Source organism: Vulpes lagopus, chromosome 3 (assembly GCF_018345385.1).
Source record: "Vulpes lagopus strain Blue_001 chromosome 3, ASM1834538v1, whole genome shotgun sequence".
Classification (NCBI taxonomy): Eukaryota; Metazoa; Chordata; class Mammalia; order Carnivora; family Canidae; genus Vulpes; species Vulpes lagopus.
Genome location: NC_054826.1, coordinates 138,020,698 through 138,041,872, shown reverse-complemented (window position 1 = coordinate 138,041,872; position 21,175 = coordinate 138,020,698). Strand labels below are relative to the sequence as shown.

At 36.2% G+C, this 21,175-nt stretch overlaps 1 protein-coding gene across 1 annotated transcript in view; it reads right to left on the bottom strand.

Annotated features, from left to right (window-relative positions):
* Positions 1 to 463: 463 nt before the first annotated feature.
* Positions 464 to 21,175, bottom strand: part of DPH5 (diphthamide biosynthesis 5) — a 36,015-nt gene continuing 15,303 nt past the window's right edge. The window contains exons 3-7 of the mRNA XM_041747346.1: positions 18,725 to 18,833; positions 8,677 to 8,797; positions 5,941 to 5,980; positions 3,276 to 3,379; positions 464 to 1,805 (exon numbers count right to left, since the gene is read on the bottom strand). Of these exons, the coding sequence (XP_041603280.1) occupies positions 1,597 to 1,805; positions 3,276 to 3,379; positions 5,941 to 5,980; positions 8,677 to 8,797; positions 18,725 to 18,833 (583 nt within the window). The 3' untranslated portion in view covers positions 464 to 1,596. The remainder of the gene's footprint in view (positions 1,806 to 3,275; positions 3,380 to 5,940; positions 5,981 to 8,676; positions 8,798 to 18,724; positions 18,834 to 21,175) is intronic.

Sequence of the window (21,175 nt, the reverse complement as noted above, 5' to 3'; positions counted from 1 at the left end):
CAGTCCTCAGCCTGCTTTTGGTCATTTCCCAGTGTCTTTAGACAGTTATATTTTGTCCAGAGTTTACAATTGGGAGGGCTGTACATTACAAGCTATTCAACCATTATCAAAACTAGAAGTCTTTCTTTTTATAATTCTTCAATGCTCGCTTTAATGGCTCAAAAGAAAGCAACACAGAACTGGCATTTAAATGTCCTTTGCTCTCTCCTCTTTCGTGTAAAAGACTAAAAATGGAATATTTCATATATAGTAAAATATATTTTATCTCAAATGCAGTAAGTCAGGGGCACCTGGGTGGCTCAATTGGCTGAGCATCAGATCCTTGATTTCAGCTCAGCTCTTGATCTCAGGATTGTTAGTTCAAGCCCAGTGCTGGCCTCCATCCTGGGCATGGAGACCACTTTAAAAAAAAGAAAAAAGAAAGAAATCAAAATAATTTTTTTAAAAGATTTTATTTATTTATTCATGAGACACACAGAGACATAGGCAGAGGGAGAAGCAGCCTTCCTGCAGGGAGCCTGATGCGGGACTCGATCCCAGGACTCCAGGATCACGCCCTGAGCCTAAGGCAGACACTCAACTGCTGAGCCACCCAGGTGTCCCAAAATAATGTCTTGTTAATTAATGCTTCCAGGAAGTAGAAAAGTGTATGTTCAATTTTCAATGAATTTAATGAAATTTAAGCTATGGTTGATTAAGCCACAAAGATATTTAGTTAGACCAATAAACTCACATATAGAAAAGCCATTCCTGTTATGAACTAACAAAAAATATTAAGACTCTACTGTCACGAAAAATAATAAACGGAGTGCTATTTACAACTGGGAAAATGAATGTGACTAGTTGCATACATATAGTGACATATCAACTGAGTTATGTGATATGAAAAATCTTGACTAACCCATTGCCTCCAAACTTAAATTTTTTAAAACCGTATTTTGTAGTCGGTAAGTTTTCCATTTGTCAACTTGGATGTGAAAGATGCTATTTAAAACCAAACAGCAACTGTACATGGCTGGCTGAACATTCATAATTCAACAATTATATAACCTCCAAAATACAGCAGAATATGAACCACATAATTAGGATGTCACTTAAACAAGACAAGGCAATTCAAAAGGATGTCATTTTGTGGCATGTGCTCAGCTGAGCTTTAAGTAAGTAGGACTTATTCTTCCTAACTCTGCTTATATGCACTAATACCATCTGCTCTCAAGACAACCCATCTTGTGGCCAGGAGAGCTGACTTTTTAAGAAAGAAGAAAGTTCCACATTGTATAAACTTATTTCATAAGTAAAAACTGCTTTTAAACAACTCTGTTTATGAATGCCCCTGCAAGTTTTAGACTTGGTCTGCTCCATGTGTGTGCATCCTGAAAAATCACCAAAATAGTTGCAACAACTGATAATGACATAGGGAAAAAAAAACTCATTACCACAGGAAACCAAGTACTGTTAAATCAACATCTTTCTTCTTAGTCACTTGCTTTATAATTATTAGGTAAACCAAAAGAACTATACATTATGCAAATGTGTATATGCATATATGACTGAAACAAATGAACATCTAACAATAGAAAATGTTCATGAAGTTCATCAACAGGATTCTGAACTATTATCTGGTATGGAAAACAGACTTAGCATCTCCATCTCCAGTGGATGCATGTTGTCTCCTGTGATAATTAAGGAGTGTAACGGTCCTCCCAAGTCCACAGTACTCATTTGCTGCAAAGTGCCTGTTGCAATTTTCTGGTCTTCAGCTCCAACCCTGGCTAAGCCAACACAGAGTGTCTTCTCGGTGACTGCTATTAAGAGAAGAAAAAAAAAATTGCCATTCAATTCAGCAAATACATTATCTTGTCCAACATTAAAACTAACATTAGTACCAAAAGTACATTTAATGAAGCCTCCAATATCTTCAATCTCTTTAGTCACTCATTACAGATATCGATTTATCTAAGGCTTTTCCAAGTTACATGCACTACCTAACTAGTTTAAGTTTTCAGGACTTGATATATCCATACTCTTTACGATTGCATAGCATTTGTCTTTAAGAGTGAACAATGTTTACTACCTGCCTATATTTTTAATAAATTGCTTGAGTATGTTCACATTGACCAAGATATACTAGAAAAATAAGCGGGTTATGAGATAAATACACAGATTGGATTTTTCGCTCGGCCACCTAATTAGGCTATGTCAAACTTCAGTTTTTTTCACTTTTTAAAATAGAATACTATCTTTCTTAAGTGATAGTTTTAAGGGATAAGATAAGAGACATTAAAGTATTTAGTAAACTACAAAGCTGTGGGGCATCTGGGTGGCTCAGGTCATGATCTCCAGGCCTTGGGATTGAGCCCCACATCAGGTTCCCTCCTCAGCAGGGGAGTCTGCTTCTCCCTCTCCTTTTGCCTCTCCCCCTATTCATGCTCTTGCTCTCTTTCAAATAAATAAATAAAATTGTTAAAACAACCACCACCACCACTACTACAGAGCCCTGAACAAAAAACAAGCATTATGATATTATTTATGCTTTTAAGTACTGATCTTTTCATGGTTTTGTTTAGTTGGGAAAGTTTGTCCCACCTGAACATGATCAAAATGAGGCAAATGATATTCACAAGGATAAGCATCCATACAAGTTTAGGCTTAAGGTTCAAAATTTAGGATATGCAACACCCTTGCAAATTATTTGTTTCATGACTTTAAACAAGGCCTACTAATGCGAAAGAAATAAACAACATTCAAGAATCTCTTCATGTATCTTTTTCCATTAAGATATAGGTGTTCAAAAACAGGACCTTAGAACGTAATGAGTTTATTAGTGTAAGTTTTTATTTATTTATTCATGAGAGACACAGAGAGAGAGAGAGGCAGAGACACAGGCAGAGGGAGAAGCAGGCTCTGTGCAGGGAGCCTGATGTGGGACTTGATCCCAGGTCTCCAGGGTCACACCCTGGGCCGAAGGCGGCACTAAACCGCTGAGCCACCCGGGCTGCCTAAAACCTGATTTACAGTTAATTTGTGAAAAAGCCTCACTTTCTGGAATAGTATTAATTTTCCTAGAAAGAACTCTCATTATTTTTCCTTTGGTACAACTTTCAGCCTGTGAAATTTAAAAGTGATTTAAAAAATGACAAGAAAAAATACAATGCAAACACACTCTCACTTGGGTTGTGGTGATGTGTGTGTGGGGGTATATGTGAAGTTATATCATGTACACATCTCAATGCAGCAGTAGGAAACATAAGAAGCCCCTTTAGGGCCTTGAGTACCTGGTTCTTCTCCTCTCATTCGCTGATTCTGAACAATCTCCAGAAGTTGCTGGGCTGCTTGGTTTATACTCATATACCGAGGAGGTTCATAGATCTTCCTTCCTCTGTAAATATAAAACTAGATGCCACTGTTCTTAGCCACGAGATTACATAATACATTTTTAATGTAATTATCTCCCCAAGTGTAATAAGTCCATATTCTGTTTGAAGCACTCATGTTACCCACTTTAGTATACTAAAGCATGAATACCATAATTTTTTAAGTTTAAACTTTTTTTCATTGTTCTACTTCAACTGTCCTCTGATCCCACTGAAATGTTGGCATAAGTAAAAATCCAACAACTTAATGATAAATCTTCAAATCAAAGTTACTTTTACTTAAAGTGATACCCTAGGCAAAAATAGTTCAAATTAAGTGGCAATTTGTTCTAGATCCTGGCTTAATCAGGTTCTATAGTGTTCATTTTTATTACCATGTTTAAACTATATATTCCTCTTTTCACTTCTTCCTATAAGAAAAGGAAACCAAAGCAGTAAATATCTGAAAATCTTGGAGGATCAGATGTGTTTACTTCTGATGGCTTAAAGCCTACCATGTCTGCCCAACAATCTGATAAAAACACTACTACGTAGCTTACAAAACAGTTCATACAGATTTTATTGACTTTCTTTTTTTTTTAAATTTTATTTATTTATTCACGAGAGGCATAGAGACTGAGAGAGAGGCAGAGACACAGGCAGAGGGAGAAGCAGGCTCCATGCAGAAAGCCCGATATGGGACCCGATCCCGGGTCTCCAGGATCACACCCTGGGCTGAAGGCGGCGCTAAATGGCTGAGCCACCAGAGCTGCACTTTTATTGACTTTCAAAATAATTCTCTAACTCAGCAATGTCCAAGAGAAATATAATGCAAACCACAACGTAATTTTAAATTTTCTCACAGCCATATTAAAAAGGAAAAATTTTAATATTATTTTACCCAATATATCCAAAATATTAGATTTCAACATTTACACCTATAAAAATTATTATTATTATTATTTAGATTTTATTTATTCATGAGAGAGAGAGAGAGAGAGGCAGAGGGAGAAGCAGGCTCCATGCAAGGAACCCGATGTGGGACTCGATCCTGGGACTACGGGATCACACCCCAAGCCAAAGCCAGGTGCTCAACCACTGAGCCACTCAGGTGTCCCAACAGCTATAAAAATTATTAAAGAGACTGGTTTTTTTTTTAAAGATTTTATTTATTTATTCACGAGAGACACAGAGAGAGGGAGGCAGAGACATAGAGGGAGAAGTGGGCTCCATCAGGAAGCCCGATGTGGGACTCGATCCCAGTACTCCAAGATCACGCCCTGGGCCAAAGGCAGATGCTCAACTGCTGAGCCACCCAGGCGTCCCAAAAGAGACTTTTTATACCAAGTTTTTGACATCTGGTATTTCATACTTATAGCACAAAATTCAAATGTTAAATTTTCATTAGAAATATTTAATCTGTATTTAAATTTCATAAAATTCATGGCTATAAAAGTAGATTTACACATTGAAGTTATTCTAAATATACTTTTCCAATAACTAAGTTGAGTATTATTTGTTGGGCTGGCGGGATCAAGGGGGATAGGGAGGCACCAACAAAATGGCAGCAGATGCCCCACCTTGTGGCTCCCACCTCAGAGCTTTCCCACCACCAGCAGACCGACCGAGGACACGTCATCAGGGGAAGACAGGACCTATGCAGGAAACCTGAACTGTACTTTACCCAGACCCCATATAAGGGCATGAGGAGTTATCGCCCCAAGCAGATTCCACCAGTAACATGCCCTAATACCTATCACCCCATAGAGACACACGACCCCTTTCCCCTCCCATTAAAGCCCACTTGCCCTCCCCAGCCCGTGACTTCCCGGCTCTCTCCATCCCCTGTGGCCTGCGGAACCTCGAGAGAGCGCATCCCATTAAAAGCCTGTTTTGACCAACTTTTGCCTGGCCTCCCTATTTCATTTCACTATTAATCAGATTAAACCTTGTTTTTATTAATTAAAATTAAATTATAAATTCAGTTCCTCGGTTACATTAGCCATGTTTCATGTGCTCATTAGTCAAATAAGACTCAGAAACCAAAGTAACTTGCCTAAGGGCACATAACCAGAGGCAGACTCAGGACTCACATCCATGTCTTCTGACTTCCAATTCGTTAATTCACTCCGCAAATATTTACAGGTGCCTATTAGGTGCCAACCACCCACTGGTTTCAGTATTCAATCTGTAAGACCTATTGATATTTCTGCCCTATCACATTGCTTATCATTCTTTCATAAGATTAAGTGTTTAATTTTTAACTGTTAATGAAAGCTGATTTTCAACAATCTTTAGAATTCATGTCAGGTAGAATTTATTGTGCAAGAAATTAAAAATAGATTTAAACAGGGGTGCATGAGTGGCTCAGTTGGTTAAGTGTCTGCCTTCAGCTCAGGTCATGATCCCAGAGTCCCTGGATCAAGCGACAGTGGGCTCCCTCCTCAGCAGGGAGTCTGCTTCTCCCTCTGCCCCTTCCCCCTGCTTGTGTGCACGTTCTTGCCCTCTCTCAAATCAATAAATAAAATCTTTTAAAAAAAAACAGACATAAAAAAATAGACATAAACATTCTCAGATAAGAACTTACTTGATTAGATTCTCCAAAGACTGCTCCTTTATTTTGATGTCTGTAAGAAGCAAAAAATAGTTCTCTTTTAATTAACTACTTTATCCAAAACCCTGTGTGTAAATTTCAGTTGAGTTGCTTAAATTTTTGGGAAACATTCTTCTCAAGTCTCTTAAATGCTCATTTGAGAGCGTATGACAGTCTTCCTTCACACTTGTATCTAGCCAGTGTTTTATTGAAATACAGAGAAGAATGGAAGCTTGTGGTGTGTAAAGGTCATTAGTTAGAACACAAACATGAGGTTGGCCCTAAGACCATCTGAAAGGATCTAATTTCCTCTTGGAAAAGAAGACACAGGAAAGGGTAAGATAAATATTGGCATATACACTACCTAACAGCTAATCAAAATCTTTGTGTTCATTTCTACTAGAATAACTGCATAGACCCAACTCTTACTGTGTTCCTGTTCTTTATTTTTCAGGCACAAGAATATAAGCTTTAATGCATGGAACGTTAACAGAAGAAAATTCTCATATTTTGAAAAGAAACCTTTGCTTTCTTGTGAATGGGTAAGACATGACTAATAACTTATAAATAAGCACTTTAATAAGAAATATTCATACTCTCAACAGCGTTTTCCCAAGCACTGACTACCAGGGATTGGGCTACCACCAGGTCCAGAAGGCATATAATCTCTGCTTCCCTGAAGCTTGAAATGCAAGTGTCACAAATATTCAATTCCTTACACTTGTTAATCACTGATGCGCAGCTGAACAATTTGGTAAAAGGTAAAAAATTACAAGCACTCTACATCCTCACAGGAACTCAGTACACAACAGCAAGAGCAACAGCTGCTTCCTGTTCTACATGCTAAAAACAAATGGTTCAGCCAAAGTTTGGTTTTGCAAAAATAAATACAGCATAACTGAAGGGTCTTTTTGATAGACTTCTATAGCTTTCGTAAGTGATTATTAAAGTTGTTCTTATAAAGGAGATTAAACAGTTTCCTAGGAAAATACAGCAGAGGTTAATCCTTTATAAGTATTTGTAAATGTTCTTATAAGCAGCAGTGAATGTATTTTTCAGGTTCAAAATATCATTAATTATTTAAAATTTCCACTTGCCTAGCACATAGAAGAAAAAATGTGTATTGGTTATTGAAAATAGCCTGCAGTACCATTAACAGTAAATGTCAACTTAGACTTCCTTTACATGGCATCTGTTAAGATTTTTAAAAATTTTTAAAAATTCAACACACTTACTAGTTTGTTCACCTTAAGGTTCTGAAATGTTGTGACAATAAAGCTTTTAGTTTACTATTTTAACTTTTTAAATGGCATGTTTTATAGAACCTGGTTTTAAAAATGAGGAGTGTTGGGGAGAATTTTTACAGGCAAATGCTTTTTGATCAAACTGCATTAAAAGACTGCATTATTGAATATTTAATCTCACACCAGACCTGTCTTAATATTCTTTCCTTTTTTTCACACAGGCCACAATTATTCCTTTCTACTACTTGTTAGAGAAGGTAAGCATCTTCTATTCACCTTAGTAAGCACCTAGAAATGCAAAGTACCCAGCAGATGCTCCATAAATGTCTACTGAATAAATTCACTCACGTGGCTCTACTACCACCCATCCACCAGCCCATCTTAAACTACTCCTTCAGTAGCATAAGTCCCAACTCCTTCATAAAGTCTGTGTTCACTTCCCCTCAAAAGCTCTTTGTTCTTTGAAATATCTATATAGTTATTATATTTTGTTAATCTCTAATTACATCATGTATATCTTATCTTTCAGAGTACATTTTAAATTCTCTGTAGTTTTCTAACATGGTATATTCTCACGAATTCCTACAGGGTCTGGACCACAGCTGGCATCCAATAAATATATACTAATTTAAATGATGAGAATTCCAGATGATTAAATGATGAGATCTATGGTTTGAGGATCTGGAATCATGATATCTTATACTTCACACCTTGTTCCTGCTTTTGTTAATGGAGCAAGGAAGACAGATTGTTTAGCCTTGTTTGTCTTTTCCCAGGAAAGCCAAGAAAAGGGGCAGCTCTTAGAAAGATAATTCAAGAGCCAAAGTTCTGGTTTGTCTTTCCTGCCTCTCCATACAATAGAACTTAATTGTTCTTTAAACTTTTGTACTTAGCAACTAGATTTCAAAACCCTGAGGGCAGGACGTATTTCTAATATTTCCTTAGTGTTCCATAAAAAAACCTAACTCTAAAATGGGCATAAAATATAGTAAGATAAGGTAGGTAACACAGTGGGAAAATGATTTAATATCTCCAGGCCTCAAGTTCATCTGTAAAATAAGATGATCTCCAGAGTCTGTTTCAAATCTGTGATTCTGATAGCATCAATACTGTAGTATTCAGAGAACATCTCTAGAACATACAGAGAAGGGCACTTGGTAAGAATCAACGTTTGATACAGGTGTGCTGAACTGCAGTTAATTGACAGGGTCTTAATGGATAATGGGTAAGATATAGAATGCTGGAGAGGATCCATGAGAGGGCGGGGAGTAGGACGGGAGTAGCATGAACTATATAGTGTGCAGGCAGGAATAGCCATGTGGTGTTTGGAACGGAAAATGCATACATCCCAGAGTATGGGAAAGCGTGTAGCATGCAGAGTGGTTAGACTGGGTCCTTTCTTACGTCTAGCTAGTCATCCACAGAACAAAATGAGAACAATATGACCACTCCATATTGTGCTTTAAGGAAACTCCAAAATCCTTACCTAGTAAGCATAATGTATGCATGCCGTTTTGTCTATTCTTCTTCACTTTGTCAAAGAAGCTTTCTGGTCTCCAAGTGTCTGTCCAAAAAACAATGGAAATCGTCTCTCCAAACTTATACAACTAGAAAAAATAAAAACATCAATTACTAATGGAACAATTCACTACTTACTATTTTAAAGATAATAAACAAAACAAAAAGTGAGAACCAGACCCGAGATGGGTTGGGGATCAAATCTGTCACCACAGTAGTAAATGTTCTCTTTGGTCCACACAGCAGCGGTGTCTGATGCCCTTTCAAGTCCTTTACATGGCCACGACTTCCAATTTACCTACCAATGAGCTTTATTCCCAAAGTCCACTTGGAAACTGTCTAAAAAGTCTATGGAAGCCCTGCCATCCAGTGGCAGTCAAATTCTCAGATCGGTGTAGAAAGACCCATTAACTCCAAGAATTCAGTCATCAATCTTCTTGCCACATACAATGTTTCTCTGTGAAAAATTCATCTACCTGATGAGTTCCAATGCGTTCCAATGTGAGATTCCTGGAATACTTTCACCCAAGCTACAAGGAATAGGCCTAGCCCTGCTGGAAGGTTCTGCTATTGTTATTATTCTATGAGAGGCAAAATTATCTAAAAAATGTTTATTACAGATCATCCACTATATGCCAGACGTTACGCTCTGCATAGATATAAAAGTGAGAATCAAACCTGAGCTGTGGCCTTCATGGAGAATGTAGTCTTGCTCATACCTCACAGAGCAGGCAAAAGCTCTGGAGCCATGGCTCTGGTTCTTCCTAGCTGGGTGATCATGGACAAGTAATTTTTCTGACTTTAAAAAGAAACTCCCCTGCAAGATGTGTATAACTATAAACCTAATAATGTGCTTTTTTTTTAAGGATTAAATGACATAAAGTGTGTGTAGAGTGCTTAGTGCATTGCAGATAGTAGAAACAATAAATATTAGGAACATGATGATATAAAAACAATGATGTTTATAATGATGATCTGAAAATATTCTAAAATGCTGTGTCTTGCTATAATCCAACCGCTTTTCCTATTGGAGTAAGCTCAAAAAATATTGCCAAATATTTGAAATAACAGTTGATGATGTTTATTGTTGTTGTATGCTTTAATTCAGATAAATTTAACAGTTTACATTCTATAAAGGATTTTTGGCATCTTTGATCAGATTTTGAAATATTAGTATTACTCTGTAAAAAAATTGTTGAGGTTAAAGAAACATACACTTTAGGTCTTCAATATTTTAAGAGTTATGGAAATATATATACTCATGAAGGTATAGTGTTCATTCAGAAAGAAAGGGATAGATGATTTAAGAGAGAATTGTGATGCTAGTCACATATAAACACTAGCTGCAGCATGCTGTGGAAAAGCTTCTTGGACTTGTCTAATTTGGGGGATTAAAGAAAACCTCACATAAGCACTGCTTTCTAGGACCCTGATTTATAGACTGTAACCATTCCCATGGCAGTGCCGCAAACTTCTTCAACGAATTCTGGTACATTATGCAAACAGTTGCACCATTTAAGATGTCAGTCCCTCAAAGAACAGAAAGATCAGTCCTTTGTGTTTCACAATCCAAGGACTTACCAGTAAACGATAAAATAAATTGGAGTAAAATCATACTGTCACAAGAATGAGGCTGCAAAAGTCTAAGCACTGTCTTATAAATGTTAGCCTTTGTGCTGTGATCATTTTCCCCCAAAATGTTATTAATGCAAATCTAAATTTAGAGACCACAAAAAGAGCTGTTTTTAAAAGAACAGTAGATAAATACGGGTCTTTTTTAGTTTTAACCTGAAGTTATAAAGAAAGCAGTATTTATCTAACTTGATACTGGATTATGTTTTCATCTATTGAAGATAAAAACTCAAAAATGAACCACTTAATTATATATTAGGCAATATTTAAAGCAAGAAGATGCACAAGAAAGACAAATATTAGGTAGCAAATAATAATTATAAAAAAAAGAGATACAGGCTGTATTGAAAGAGTTGAGCATTATCCCCACTTGGAAAGCACCAGAAGATGACATCTGAAGTCAGAATATAAACTTGATCTTAAAGAGGAGACAGGATGGGGGAAGTTGATCATGGGGAAATTACAAGATGGTATGAACAACCTAAGGGAGGTGGGAACCCTTGGGCAATCCTTAGCATGGCATTAAGCAATTATCTTGCCTGACTGGCCTTTAACAAGTATCCAATTCCTGACAGCTTACCATGTGACAATTCCTGTCAATGCCAGCTCTATAATTTATCTAGAACTGACCTCATTTCTTTCACCACTACCTTAGTTTGAGTCCTCAATGCCACTTGCCTGAACCTTAACTATCTCTAATTCATCTCACTGCCACCAATATTTCCTTCTTTTCAGAAGCTGTTTCATAAAATTCATTTTAATTAGGTTTTAATGCTTTGTCATTTTATATTCAGATGAAAAACAGTTGGTGATTTTTAAGTTAAAAAACATCTTGGGGCACCTGGGTGTCTCAGTTGGTTAAGTGTCAGACTCTTGATTTTGGCTCAGGCCATGATCTCAGCTCTGCCCTCGGTGGGGAGTCAGCCTGAGGATTCTAACCCTCTCCCTGTACCCCTCTTCCTGCTCGTGCTCTTTCTAAAATAAATCTTTAAAAAAAATTTCTTTACATATAGAAAATCAGAAAATTTAACTTGCTAATAACTTTGTGAAGCTCCACAAAGGTACATATAAATATAAATCCTAAGTCAGATCAGTTAAATCTGTGAAGTAAAAAGAAAGCTAACCCAGCAGAGTCGTCAAAAAACATACCACAAAAACCACATATTAAAGAGTTACCAATTTTCTATACAGAATATTGGCCTTGGAATTTTTTTTTTTAATTCCCACAAACATTTTTCTTAACACTGATGAAACACTGATTTTGCTGACACTAAGAAAGATTATGCACATGGTCACATACTAGGTACATAGATAAAGTTGAAGACAAAAGAGCCACAAAATTTATATGATCATGTATGAATGAATTCAGATACTAATTAAATGAAAGAGTTTTAATTAAAGTTCATAATTCCAAAGATATATCAGCTTGGGGTGGGGAGGGAAAGATAAGTAAATAAACAATTCAACTCAGCAAATATTTGTTGTATATTGATTATATGCATGGCACTGTGACAAAGTACAATGGAAGATGTGAAGATGAGTAAACCAAGAAGTTTATAATATGCCCAACACATAAACATATACAAATAACTGAATATTCTACACAGGATGAGGATTTACCAGGATTGTTGTAGAAAAATGGTACAATCGCATCTGCAACTTAAAAAGAAAACTATTATGTGGGAGAGAATGATGATAAGGTGGCTATTAAAATATTGACTACAAAGTTACAGTTGAGGGTCTCTTGAGTGGTTAAGTTAATTAAGTGTCAGACTTGGGCTCAGGTCAAGCTCTCAGGGTCCTGGGATTGAGCCCTGCCCTCAGGCTGCTGTCCTTCTCCCTCTGCCCCTCCCTCTGCTCTCTCTTTCAAATAAATAAAATTGTAAAACAAAACAAAACAAAACAAAAAGTTATAGTGGAAATGGAAAGGAAGGAAAAAACATTTTTAATGTGCCCATGATTCAGCAGGTGGTCAAAATAATTCCAAAGTGACTAAAACAATAGGGAGCTTACTTAGATGAGTTCTTCTAAGTTTACATAGAGAGCACAGATCTCCTTATTACCTAGTTTAGTGTTCTCTGTACTAGGTTAGACTTTATCATTTCTACATTAGTTCCTGGACAACACTGAAATCAATTCAATGCTTTTTGAAAACTACCAGTAAGAACTACTATAAGGTCAAAACAATGCTGTTTATTACAATGAGTGTTGTATTATGAAAAAAAAGGAAGGAAATGAGTTGTTACTTTTTAAAAGTAATATATATATTTTTCCAAAGTAGAAATGTATTATATAAACAGAACATATGGCAATAATTAGGGTCACTCACGCAACAGAGAAAGTGGAAGCATTTCATAATGATGAAAATATTATACAACCTTTTCCCTGAAGTCAGCCGCAACTGATAATGCAGTTCTATGCAGAAATCATTGCTATCTGGTTTCACTGAGCTGTCTCATTTATCTGTCCTTTAAAATGTCTCAAAACCATTTTAGTCACCAATTTTTTTTTAAAAGAATCTGTTCTATTACACAAATGTAACAAGAAGTGATAAATACCACACAAAGGAAATATGCTAGAATTTGTAATTTCTTCTTTATTCAGCTTGTCACCTTCGGGTCAATATATACAGATAAGAGTTGAAGACCAAAGGAAAATATACCAAACTAGCAGCTAATTATGGTTATATCTGGGTAGTGAGACTACAGATGTGTGCATGTTCTTTATACTTACTGTATTTTACCAATTTTATATGAATATATATGTCACTTATTATCAAGGAAAATAAAGTTATTTTTTAAAAACAATTCTTCTAGGGTGCCTGGGTAGTTGTCAGTTAAGCTTCTGCCTTTTGCTCAGGTCATGATCCCAGGGTCCTGGAATTAAGTCCCACATGGGGCTCCACATTCAGCAGGGAGTCTGCTTCTTCCTCTCCCTCTGCCCCTCCCCACTGCTCGTACACTCTCTCTCTCTCTCAAACAAATAAATAAAATCCTTAAAATAAAGCAAAAAAACCCACAAAAAGCAAAAACAATTCTTCCTAAGCAGAAACAATGGTAAATGAAAGCAATTTTGATTCTGTATGATTAAGGTACTAAATGCTTAACTTGAAAAATTCAAAAAAAAGACCATTCTTTTTGCCTTTTGTGTATTGACAAAAAATAAAACAAAACAAAAAAACAAAACAAAAAACAAAGAAAAAACCGCCCGATTTTTTGTTATTGGGAATGCCGAAATATAACTAACTTGCCTGGCTCTTCACAATAGATGGATTTTTCTTTGACTAGAGATATCTTCAAAATACAAATTACACAAGTGTTAGAGATATCTGTTACTTAGAAATTTCAAAGAACATGATTTTAAAGTATATGTATTTATAACCATTATTTAAATTGTGAAAAATCCAAAGATTTACTTAATGAAAATTTGAGTATCTAATCAATTTTGGTCAAGGTAACCTCTATCTAAAGTTAGAAAATAGGCCAGCTTTTTGGCTTCCAAATCTAGAAGACATTAGAGTTTACCTAGTTTAGTATTCTCCATACTTTTTAATGCCAAATCTTTTTTTCCAAATAAATCCTTTTTTAAAAAAATTTTATTTATTTATTCATGAGAGACACAGAGAAAGAGGCAGAGACATAGGCAGAGGGAGAAGCAGACTCCCTGCGGGGGGCCTGATGCAGGACTCGATCACAGGACTCCGGGATCATGATGTGAGCCAAAGGCAGATGTTCAACCACTAAGCCACCCAGGTGCCCCCTCCAAATAAATTCTTACAGAATATCAATAGGGTTAAAGATAAAGATTGGGCTCCTCAGGGATTTATTCTTTGCTGTTTGGTCTCAAGTACTTCATTTTCTGCAGAGCTGAAGCATCTTCATAGATCTTGGTATACTTTGAAAACCACTGATCTTGTCCAGCATTCCTCCCTGTCCCCACTTCATCCCCTTACAGTTAGGAAACCTGACTATCCGGATCCAGAAAAGTTAGAGCACTCCTTAGTTACTCCCTGAGCAAAAGTAAAATCAAGACCTTTTAATTTCCAGTTAAACTGTAAACCTTTTTCCATTATTACTTTTCCTTTGGCAGTTCTACCCAATATATAGTCGGTTCTTATCCAACATATATATTTGCTGTTTTGTTTTAACTAATCTCTAGGTAACCAAGGTTTTGTGATACATATGTATGTATATGTGGTGTGCGTGTGTGTTTCTGTAATATCTTGCAGATTCCTCAAAGTGCTTCTATGACTCGTCTTTAACTGAACATTTCTCCCTTTTGGGAATGTATTTACCTTATTGTTCATCTAGCAAACCTCTTGTAATTCATTTTTTAAACCACTTTGAGATATAGCTTACATACCATAACATTCACCCATTTTAAGTGTACACTCAACCGCTGAGCCATCCAGGCATCCCTCTTTGGACATTTTGTATAAACAAAATCTTACAATATATGATCTTCTGTGTCATCCTTCTTTCACTTAACATACATATACTTTTTTTTTTTTATTTTTTTTTATTTATTTATGATAGTCACAGAGAGATAGAGAGAGAGGCAGAGACACAGGCAGAGGGAGAAGCAGGCTCCATGCACCGGGAGCCCGACGTGGGATTCGATCCCAGGTCTCCAGGATCGCGCCCTGGGCCAAAGGCAGGCACCAAACTGCTGCGCCACCCAGGGATCCCAACATACATATACTTAATATCGATACCAGGACTACTAATTTTTCATAAGACAAAAGGAGAGACTTCAGAGTCTGGAAGTAAATTAAACATTATACTCTTCTATACAATCAATTCACTAAGAATAAAATCCAAATACTCGAATTGGATTAGAAAGCCTAGTGATCCAACCCTATCTATTTACCTGACCTCAGATTGCTTCTCCCCTCCCTATTACTCTCCAATAAACCCTTCCTTGGTTCCTTTGAAGAGCCACAGTCATTTCCATTTTAGGGTCTTTGCATAAATATTCCCTGTGACTGGAATATGCTACTTCCTTCTTGATTCATATCTAATCTTAAATAACACCACCTTAGAAAGTCCTCCTTTGACTGCCCAACTCCAACAGTAAAGTCATCTCTCTAACATATACCAGTCTACTGTAACTTCTTATACATCTCACTATCTGATATTTATCCGTTGTTATTATTGCCTCTCCTTCCTACTAGGGCATAAGCTCTCTGAGAGCAGGGACCTTCTTGGACAGCTTTATCAGTGTATCCAAAGGCACTTAGTAGAGAACAGTAAGTAAGTAAACAATATTTATTGAATAAAAACAGATTATTATTCCTGTCTTAACTTGACAGTCTCAATACACGTTCCACTTAATAAGGAAAATTTTCATGGAACTATGGGGTTTGGAATAAAAAAATCCTATTTTATGGCATGCTTATGATAGACTGCATATCAACTGGTTTTGTGTGTTTAGAAGTATTAGTCTATATAACTACTTACCTTCATTAATACTGAAAATCAAGAGTCTTCTGCTAGTTAAGAAACCACAAAGTGAATGAAAAATACTCATCAGTCAATTCTGAGCTCTCTCTGTGCTGCTTTAGAAAACAAGAGTAAAGGACCTGGCTATCTCAGTCAGTTAAGTGTCTGCCTTTGGCTACGGTCATGATCTCAGAGTCCTGGGATCGAGTTGCATGTCGGGTTCCCTGCTAAGTGAGGAGGTAACTTCTTCGTCTCCCATCGCCTCCCAACCCTGCCCATGCTCGCTCGCTCTCTGTCTCAAATAAATAAAAAAAATCTTAAAAAAAAAAAAAAAAACTTTGCAAAGCATGTACTGTTCAGGTCTGTCATAGCACCCAAACCAGAACTTCAGTTCAATAATTTGATGGCTGTTTTCCCAGTAACTCATGGGAAAGCCTTTCTCAGAGATGACAGAGTGTCTTTCGAAAGTGGTGCCCACTTCCCTTTTAAAAAATTGAGAAAGAGAACATGGCAAGGTAACACATTCTACATTTAGCAAGTGTATTTCTGGGAACTAAAATCTACTTTTCCAATTCTGCCAAACCAAAAGAAAGACAGTAGAGTTCTTTAACTTTCTAAGAAATTTTTTATCTGTTAGGTTGGTGGTTCTCAAAATGGGCACCTATACTAGCAGCTTCAGCATCACCGGAGAATTTGCTAGCAGTGTAAATTCTTAGGCTGCTGCCCAGGATCTACTATATCTGAAAATCTGAGGGGAAGGCCAGCCATCTCTTTTCTAAGTCCTATAAGTAATTCTGATGAATACTAAGTCTGAGAACCACCAGTATAGGTTATTGTTTTTCCCATAAATGCTGATCCAAATATCGCAGAGAAAATTATAAGGAAGGGGACTTTGCCACAGTTTATGTATTCTGCAGGATATCCATACATTTGTTTTAAAATTTAAAAGTGTCATGAATATAATGACTGTATTTTTAATGCTTTTTATCTTAGAAAACTGTATAAAAGTTATCACTAATAACCTCTTTCTCCTGGAATATAAATAACTTGGGCAGTACAAAAAGTATATTTTCATAGAGATTTCATCAAATACGTAAGACAGAACCTAAAAAGGCACTTCCTGTTTTTCACACAAGTAGTAAGTCATTTGCATACCCAGATTAGAGAATAGAACCAAGATGGGGAAACAATGCTTTGTGGCTGCCTAGAAAAATCCTACAGAAGAGAGAAAACTAAATTTTAAAAAAATAATCTATGTACCATGTGGATATGATTTTAAGGGCTTATTTGGAGACTGCCAATTCTCACAGTAAATTTCCTCTCAAATACCTTCACCTATTTTAAACATGAGAACAATAACACTATACCCCTCTACCAATCTAGAGGATCAGAAGGAGGACAGGGTCACCCTAGTTTAGTTCTTGCCAGTCTGAATGATAGATATACATGTGATGAAGACAAGGATCTTTTAAAAAATTTTATCCTTAAAAAGAAACAAAAACTTTTAAATGATAAGTTATGGTAAGTTAGACCAAAATATGATGGAAAGGGGCTAGGTTAACTTTTCCTAACAGAAATAAAAACAAAACCAATATAAAAATATATATACTCCATTAGCTTAAGATTTATTACCCATCTCTGTCTATCACAAGATTAATTTATTCCTTTCTTTTTTTCCTTTCTCTTGGCAACCATCAGTTCTTAAAAAGCACATTGTCTATGAAAGAGAATACTGGACTGAGAACCAAGAAACTCCATTTACTTTACTTACTTACTGAACTTCAACATGTTCAGAAGGGGTTTAAAGTGTGAAACAGACTTACTTGGCAAGATTTTTTTTTTAAAGTATGCACTTTATTAGAAGACAAAGACAAAATTTTTTGCCAATTTAAATGTAATAACTAAGAGAGTGATGAATGCTAAAAGGTAAATCATTTATACCTTTTCTCTGATTCTTCAGAACCAGAGGCAATATTTCTGAGATGACTGGCCAGGATATCAGGATATCAATTAAATTGAGATACTCTTTCCAGTTAATACAGAAAACACAGACACCTCTAAAGCCACAGATACAGCACTGGTGTCCAATGATGATCTATCTTCTTGTTGTAAATATCTATTTTAAATTATGCATTCCAAGATGACATATTAGGGAACACTTCATTTCATAGATCCTAATATGCACATTTTTTTCCCTATTATGATATATCTGAAATAGGAAGGGGTCCTTACAAGCAATTAGGTCTTAAAACCATTGTTGGCAATGAGCAGTCATAGTTGTCATAGATCATATATGTATACAAACATTAGAACACAAATATCAGACTTGGAAAATGAGTATCAGGCAGCCTGGAAGAAAACCCTGGAAACAGTTATGGAGCACTGTTTTAACCCCTCAGAATCAAGACTGATGGTTAAAAATTAGCCAACTTTACACAGCAATAATTATTACAAAGGTGGCTTACAAGCCTAATATGAATGGCTTTTGGTTCTTTTGCAGATTCTTTTAATAAATTCTGCATCACGATGCTCTTGATGGCATAGAAAATAATACTGTATAGAAAACATGCTTCAGCAATGCAGAGTAAGTTATCTGGAAGAATGTGAGAAGGCTTTAGGAAAACTTAACCAACTTAATTAGATTAAACTTCCCTGTTTTTGTATGCCAGAGTTGGATTTAAGACTAAAGTCTTTCTGTAGCTAAATTTCAGTGGTCCATTCCAATGAGGAAAAAAAAGATCTAAGTTATAGGAAAATAGTATAAAAAATTCAATATTAAAAAATTTCATACCCACTAATGTATTATATAAAATAGTAATATCTTTTTTTTAAAATAGTAGTATCTTAAAATTCACAATATGTAACAAAATCTACCTGCAATTTGTAGTTTCCCAAAACATTTTTGCTAACTACCATAAAAAAATACTTTCTTAGTAATATTACCTGTAAACCACAGCAGCCTACTGCATTCATTATGGAAGCATTGTGAATAACTCGGTAAGAAATTCCCAGTTTCGTTGCTCTCAAAATAAGATCACTGTGTGTGGTAGCCCTGTAGTGAGAAAGATCAAGTTGGATTAAAGTAACCACACTGACTTTTTAAGACAGTAAAGGTATAATATTTCATGAGTTCAGGTCAATCATAGGGTTACGGGGGCTGCTTTTCCTCAATTTCTGGGCATTCTGACAAGAAAAGTGTTAAGTCTACACATGTCCTTCATAATGCTGAACTGCACTTGTTACAGTCTTAAGCAGCCTTGGCAGCTACAGAGAAAGGGAAGTTTGACTTGCTCTTTTGTCCTGTTAATACCTGCAAAGACATTTGTGGAATGTAAGCTTAGCAACTGAACTCTTGAGCAGCAATTCTCACTTTGGGCTCAGGGCCTCCTTAGACTCTTAAAATGACTGCTCTGAGTTCTAAATTATGGAACAATTAGATCTACTCTTTGATTTCTGCTTTTTTTTTTTTTTTTAAAGATCTTATTTATTTATTCATGAGAGGCACAGAGAGAGAGAAGCAGAGACAGAGGCAGAGGGAGAAGCAGGCTCCCCGCAAAGAGCCAGATGTGGGACTCGATCCCGGGATCCTGGGATCACATCCTGAGATGAATGCAGACCCTCAACCCCTAAGCCACACAGGCGTCCCAATTTCTGCTATCTTTTGAAGGTTTCTTTTTTTGCGTTTTGAAATACAACAAGGCAGATGGTACAGAACATTTTTGTAGCCTGTTATTCTTTGCCTTTATATTAGGGTTCTATCTGATATAACCGTAGTTGGATTTTACATCTGTCTAACAGTGATTTTATTTATAACTGTTTTCAGTCTGGTTACTGTACATGTAATTAGTATGTGAGCACGTGTATGTGCGTGCATATCCTTGCCTGTTGCCTTTCCTTTTTTGAGACAAATCTAATGCTTATAATTAGACAGACTGAGAAGAGAGAATATGTGTAAATATAAATATGGATACTGTGAAATGTAACCCCACATCAATTTGGAACTGCATTATTAAGGGCCTTTTTTCCCCTTGATGAAAACTCCTGGCCCTGCTGGGGAAAGCAACATTAGCATGTTTGAGAAACTACATACAAACCAGCAGAACCTGTCAACTGGTCAATGCATACCAAGTAGGAAGATCAAGGGCTTTCACCCCATGAGGCAGTCAGAAACAGATTAACAAATGCCCACCAGGGAAGCCTGTTTTTAATCACACATAAAATAAAAACTAGTATGAAGAACAATCATTAATTTTAGAGTAAGCTTTTAAAAAACAATATAAATGCCAGTTATAAAGAATGTTTTTAATATCATCTTTAACAGAATTTTACTACTTAACACTAATATTAAGGAAAACTGAATTAGTTACTTGGTGAATTATTTGAATAGATGAGCAGAAAGTAAACCTACTTTAAAATTATATCTCTATCACAACTTCATCTAAAATGACCAGATGTGGTTGGTGCACTATGGAGGTTTAATGACCTGGCAAAGTGATTTGATTTTGTGAAACTGCCATAAATGTGATTAAATAAGCCCCTCAGATTTCTGCTATGAAAAACTGGTATTTTAACATCACGATTACCCAAATTATATTGCTTCACGAAAAAGAAAAAAACTGGTTTGAAACACAGGCTTAAAGCATTATACTGGGCATTCCTTCTAGTCCAGGGTCATGAAAACACTTCAGTTATGGTGATTGGAAAAGTATGTGTATAAAGACATTTATTACTATTTTAGGGCATGTGGCTCTGTTCAAAATCATATATATGTGTGTGTGTGTATGTATATATGGTTTTCGATAGAGCCATGTGCTCAGAAATAATAATAAATTTAGCTTAATAATATGCTTGCTTCTTGGAATTGCTCTGAAAGCAATTTCAAGAGATTCAAGAATGTTTTAGTCAATGGAGCCAATAAAGAACATAAAGGTGACCAATTTGAATGTATCAGACTTGGTATGTTAAAAAAAAAAAAAGAAAGAAAAAAAGACTTGATATGTTTATTTTAAACTTGATTTTAGGGCTGCCTGGGTGGCTCAGTGGTTGAGCGTCTGTCTACCTTTGGCTCAGGGCATGATCCTGGAGTCCCAGGATTGAGTCCTACATCAGGCTCCCTACATGGAGCCTGTATCTCCCTCTGCCTATGTTTTTGCCTCTCTGTGTCTCTCATGAATAAATAAATAAAATCTTAAAAAAAAAAAAACCCAACAACTTGATTTTATAGGAGCATCTGGGAAGCTTAGTCAGTTAAGTGTCTGACTCTTCATCTCCGCTCAGGTCCTGATCTCAGGGTCCTAAATTCAAGCCCCACATTGGGCTCCATGCTGGAATCCCACTTAAAAATAAATAAATAAACTTTATTTTATAATAACATTAGTTTGCATTAGCCATTAG